The sequence below is a fragment of the Salvelinus sp. IW2-2015 genome, linkage group LG32 (genome assembly GCF_002910315.2).
Source record: "Salvelinus sp. IW2-2015 linkage group LG32, ASM291031v2, whole genome shotgun sequence".
Taxonomy (NCBI): Eukaryota; Metazoa; Chordata; class Actinopteri; order Salmoniformes; family Salmonidae; genus Salvelinus; species Salvelinus sp. IW2-2015.
The window spans coordinates 38466983-38472352 of record NC_036871.1 but is presented as its reverse complement, the minus strand read 5'-3'; the positions used below and the strand labels follow the sequence as shown (position 1 = coordinate 38472352).

The 5370-nt window shown below is 46.3% G+C and overlaps 1 protein-coding gene across 1 annotated transcript in view; it reads left to right on the top strand.

The window, feature by feature from the left end:
• The first annotated feature begins 103 nt into the window (after positions 1-103).
• LOC111956473 (unconventional myosin-IXb) overlaps positions 104-5370 on the top strand; it is a 36102-nt gene continuing 30835 nt past the window's right edge. Inside the window, exons 1-8 of the mRNA XM_070436596.1 lie at positions 104-210; positions 498-620; positions 865-1014; positions 2054-2211; positions 2834-3121; positions 3672-3851; positions 4708-4770; positions 5325-5367. Coding sequence (XP_070292697.1) covers positions 106-210; positions 498-620; positions 865-1014; positions 2054-2211; positions 2834-3121; positions 3672-3851; positions 4708-4770; positions 5325-5367 — 1110 coding nt within the window. The 5' untranslated portion in view covers positions 104-105. The remainder of the gene's footprint in view (positions 211-497; positions 621-864; positions 1015-2053; positions 2212-2833; positions 3122-3671; positions 3852-4707; positions 4771-5324; positions 5368-5370) is intronic.

Here is a 5370-nt window from a genome sequence, read left to right as displayed (position 1 = left end):
GTGTGTGTGTGTGTGTGTGTGTGTGTGTGTGTGTGTGTGTGTGTGTGTGTGTGTGTGTGTGTGTGTGTGTGTGTGTGTGTGTGTGTGTGTTCCTTGTAGAAGGAGATGCTGTTTGACGACGCTCTAGTTTTACAGCAGATTAGGTACACGGGTATGTTGGAGACGGTACGCATCAGGAAGTCTGGCTACAACGCCAAGTTCACCTTCAAGGTAGGCTACACCTTCAGCGCTGTACAAATGAACGAGCAAACGTCTAAATCTGACCTAATACATGGAACGGTACCGAACCACGAAATAAGCACAGATACTAAAGCCATCAGATCTCTCATGCCGCTGCCGTTCTCTAAAACAAAACACTTTTTGAGGTTTAGAAAGCTGGACATTAAGTGTGGATAAAAGCAAACTCTGATTGTCAAAGGTAATGCTTATTGTTTATTGAGTCATTTTGATAACAGATGGTCATATTATATGCAGTGATTGATTGTGTGTTGATGTAGGAGTTCCTAGAGAGGTTTAAGGTGTTGCTGCCTAAAGAAGCCACCACGGCACCGAAGGACATAGCTAACCTGCTGCAGACGGTGGGCCTGGGACAGAGCACATACCAGATTGGGAAAACTAAGGTAACACTTCTTGGCCCCAATATAAAAACATCGTAACACTAATACTAAATAGATGCATTTTATTTGTATAGCACTTTTCAAGAACGGAAAGTACTTTACATATCCCAAATGACGACATCATCACCACGACATCACAACAACATAACAACATTCAAGTAGCCAAGGAGGACTAAATAAAATGTTTTAAAAATCCAACAGTAAAAGGGAAACGAGTCCAGTGTAAATGTCTTCATCCCTCCCCCAGGTGTTCCTAAAGGAGAGGGAGAGGCAGCATCTGCAGGACACCCTGAACAAGGAAGTAATGCGTCACATCGTCATCCTCCAGCGTTGGTTCAGGGCCTGTCTGATCAGGAGGCACTTCCTCTGCAAGAAAGATGCTGCCATCCGAATACAGGTTGGTACCTATATGGTAGAGACCATGATCATCCATGTAGCTATGGAAACCATGGTCATACAGGTAACTATGGAAACCATGATCATACATTTAGTTATAGAAACCATTATCATACATGTAGTTATAGAAACCATGATCATACAGGTAGCTATGGCAGAAACCATGATCATACAGGTAGCTATCGCAGAAGACACCGTGTCTACAGGTAGCTATGCGAAACCGATGTATCCATTACAGTATCTATGGAAGAAACCATGATCATACAGGTAGCTATGGCAGAAACCATGATCATACATGTAGTTATAGGAAACCATGATCATACCAGTAGTATGGTAGAAACCATGATCATACAGGCAGCCTATGGAAAACCATGATCATACAGTGAGCTACGGAGACCATGGCATACAGGTAGCTAAGGAACGTGGTCATGCAGGTAGCTACGGAAACCGTGATCATATAGGTAGTTACGGAAACTGTGATCATACAGGTAGCTATGGAAACCGTGATCATACAGTAGCTATGGAAACCGTGTCATACAGGTAGCTATGGAAACCCGGTCGTACAGGAGCTATGGTAGAAACCGGTGGTCATGCAGTTAGATACGGAACCGTGATCATATAGGTAGCTACGGAAACCGTGGATCATACAGGTAGCTATGGAAAACCGTGATCATACAGGTAGCTATGGAAACCGTGGTCATACAGGTAGCTATGGAAACCGTGGTCATACAGGTAGCTATGGAAACCGTGGTCATACATGTAGCTATGGAAACCGTGGTCATACAGGTAGCTATGGAAACCATGACCATACAGGTAGCTATTGCTTTAAACCACAACAATGTGTACAGGGCCTATCCCAGGTCTTGTAAAATAGTATTGTATTTGGGTATTTCCAGAGAGCGCTGTATGATAAATTCTCCCTGGGTTATGTCCCTGTGTGATCGGGTAAGATTCATGTTTTTTGTACAATGGTGCAGCTATTGTGTCCTAGCTGAATTTCCCCACAGAGACAATAAAGTTGATCTCATCTTCTCCTGTAGCGATGTTGGCTGGCGTTCCGAGCGGACAACAGGTACCTTGCGGCCACAGTGATCCAGGCGGCATGGAGAGGTTCTCAGGAGAGGACAGACTACTTGAGAATGAGGAACAGCGTCAAGAAAATGCAGGCACTGATCAGGAACAGACAAGGTCCAAACAGGTACTAAGACTTTATGTATTTTTCTAACTTACTAATGGACAATAAAAGTTGTAGAAACTGCCTCCCGGGTGGCGCAGTGGTCTAGGGCACTGCATCGCAGTGCTAGCTGCGCCACCAGAGTCTCTGGGTTCGCGCCCAGGCTCTGTCGCAGCCGGCCGCGACCGGGAGGTCCGTGGGGCGACGCACAATTGGCATAGCGTCGTCCGGGTTAGGGAGGGTTTGGCCGGTAGGGATATCCTTGTCTCATCGCGCTCTAGCGACTCCTGTGGCGGGCCGGGCGCAGTGCGCGCTAACCGAGGGGGCCAGGTGCACGGTGTTTCCTCCGACACATTGGTGCGGCTGGCTTGGAGGCGCGCTGTGTTAAAAAGCAGTGGTTAAGAAGCTTGGTTGGGTTGTGCTTCGGAGGACGCATGGCTTTCGACCTTCGTCTCTCCCGAGCCCGTACGGGAGTTGTAGCGATGAGACAAGATAGTAATTACTAGCGATTGGATACCACGAAAATTGGGGAGAAAAGGGGATCAAAAAAATTAAATAAAAAAAACATTTAAAAAAAAAGTTGTAGAAACTTCAGGGCCCTAAGTTTTTTTAACTGACCAGGACAAATGTCTGACCCTACTTCTAGCACCAAGGCTGAGGGAGAGAAGCCCACCACGCCTTCTCAGCTCCCTGCCAAAACGCAGTCCAAGCATCAGTACCAAACCCAGCACCAGAGAAGCCTGGAGAGGACGGAGCTGAGGAGGAGGCAGCACAGTGAGGAACACGGTCCCAACAGAAGCCCCGAGACGAGCCCAGAAGTCAATGGACAGAAGGCCGCCCAGAGGAACACAGAGACGGAGAAGAGAGAGGGAAGAGGCTCTCCACCTCCCCTCAACAGACCTCTCTCCTTCCCGCTAGACGCCAAGGCTGGCAGGTACTGTATGTTTCACTCCTATTCCTCACCTCTCTCCCGCTCACCCCATTCCTCATGCCATGGCATCATTGTCGGTGTCGGCTACATATTGGTAGAGGATGAGTGAGCTCTCATCCCCACCACCAATACAATGTAAAGAGCTTTGAGCACCTGCTGGAAAAGTGGTATATCAATTATATTATTACACAATTTAAACTGAATGCTGATTGGCTGACAGCCATGGTATATCAGACCGTATACCACGGGTATGACAAAACATTTATTTWTACTCTAATTACGTTGGTAACCAGTTTATAATAGCAATAAGGCACCTCAGGGGTTTGTGTTATATGGCCAATATACCATGGCACTCCTCGTTGCGTCGTGCTAAGATCGGCCCTTAGCCGTGGTATATTGGCCATATACCACACCCCCTTGGGTYTTACTGCTTAAATGTGAAGAGCTTTGAGCACCTGCCGGAAAAGTGGTATGAACATGTATTATTATACAATGTAAAGTGCTTTGCTAGGTGGAAAATCACTATAAAAATACATCTGATGTTTTTTAACAGGGATGGAGAGGGAGAGTCAACCAGACCCTCCCACCACACAGGCTCACTGAAGGGCTGCTCCACCTTGGAGGACAGTAAGGAGCGTGCTGAGGGATGGAATGTGAGCAGGAGGGAGGGAGGACACCAGGAAGACTCCCGCCATGAGGTCCAGCGCCCCAGGAATATGGAGGGGTTGCTGCGGTATGTTATGTCATGTTACGATAATTTTTTTATCGTTATGTTACGATAATGTTATGTCATGTTACGATAATGATATGACATGTTACGATAATGATATGTCATGTTACGATAATGATATGTCATGTTACGATAATGATATGTCATGTTACGATAATGACATGTCATGATATGATAATGACATGTCATGTTACGATAATGATATGTTACGATAATGACATGTCATGTTACGATAATGATATGTCATGTTACGATAATGATATGCCCAGTGGTGTAGTGGAATGAGTAAATGTGATTTACGTACTTTAAAAAAAATGTTTACCCAGCTTTTGCGGAAAAAGGCTTTGCCAGAAGAGCGAGCGGTGCTTTATTCACCGCGAACGGCGATCAGCGTTTACCCACCTGTTTTCTTACCACTACGTCACTGGTTATGTCATGTCTTAGTACTTCTCTCAACTGTACCTGTTAGGACCTTTTCAATGTCCTCTCGATATGATCTTGAATCAGTAGCCCGATATACACTCAGTGACCAGTTTATTAGCTACACCCAACTAGTACCGGGTCGGACCCCCCTTTGCCTCCAGAACAGCCTGAATTGTTGCTCAATTGGTATCAAGGGACCTAACGTGTGCCATGGAAACATTCCCCACACCATTACAACACCAGACGGTACCGTTGACACCAGGCAGGATGTGGTCATGGACTCATGCTGCTTACGCCAAATCCTGACTCTGCCATCAGCATGACGCAACAGGAACTGGGATTTRTCGGACCGGGCAATGTTTTTCCACTCCTGAATTGTCCAGTGTTGATGATGTCATGCCCACTGGAGCAGCTTCTTGTTGTTTTTATCTGACAGGTGTGGAACCCCGGTGAGGTCGTCTGCTGCAAACAGCCAATCTGTGACAAGGACCGACAAGTTGTGAGTTCCGAGATATAGTTCTGCACACCACTGTTGTACTGCGCCATTATTTGCCTGTTTGTGGCCCGCCTGTTAGCTTGAACGATTCTTGCTATTCTCTTTTGACCTCTCATCAACGAGCTGTTTTCGCCCACAGGACTTCGCATGACTGGATGGTTTTTGTTTGTCGCACCATTCTTGGTAAACCCTAGACACTGTCGTGTGTGAAAAGCCCAGGAGGCCGGACGTTTCTGAGATACTGGAACCGGTGCTCCTGGCACTGACGATCATACCACGCTCAATGTCGCCTAGGTCACTCGTTTTGCCCATTCTAACATTCAAATTGAACAGTAACATGAAAGCTTCTATGCCTGTCTGCCTGCTTTATATAGCAAGCCACGGCCACGTGACTGACTGTCTGTAGGAGCGAACCATTTTCGTGAATGGGTGGTGTACCTAATAAACTGGCCACTGAGTTTCCCCATTCTCTGATTGTATCTTTCATCAATATCTTATAGATATTACTTGAATTCTAACAAAGAGTTTACAGTTCACATTTCTCTCTGAAAACTCAGGAACTCTGGGTCGGTGTCAGACAGCTCTCCCTTCGCCATTGAGGTA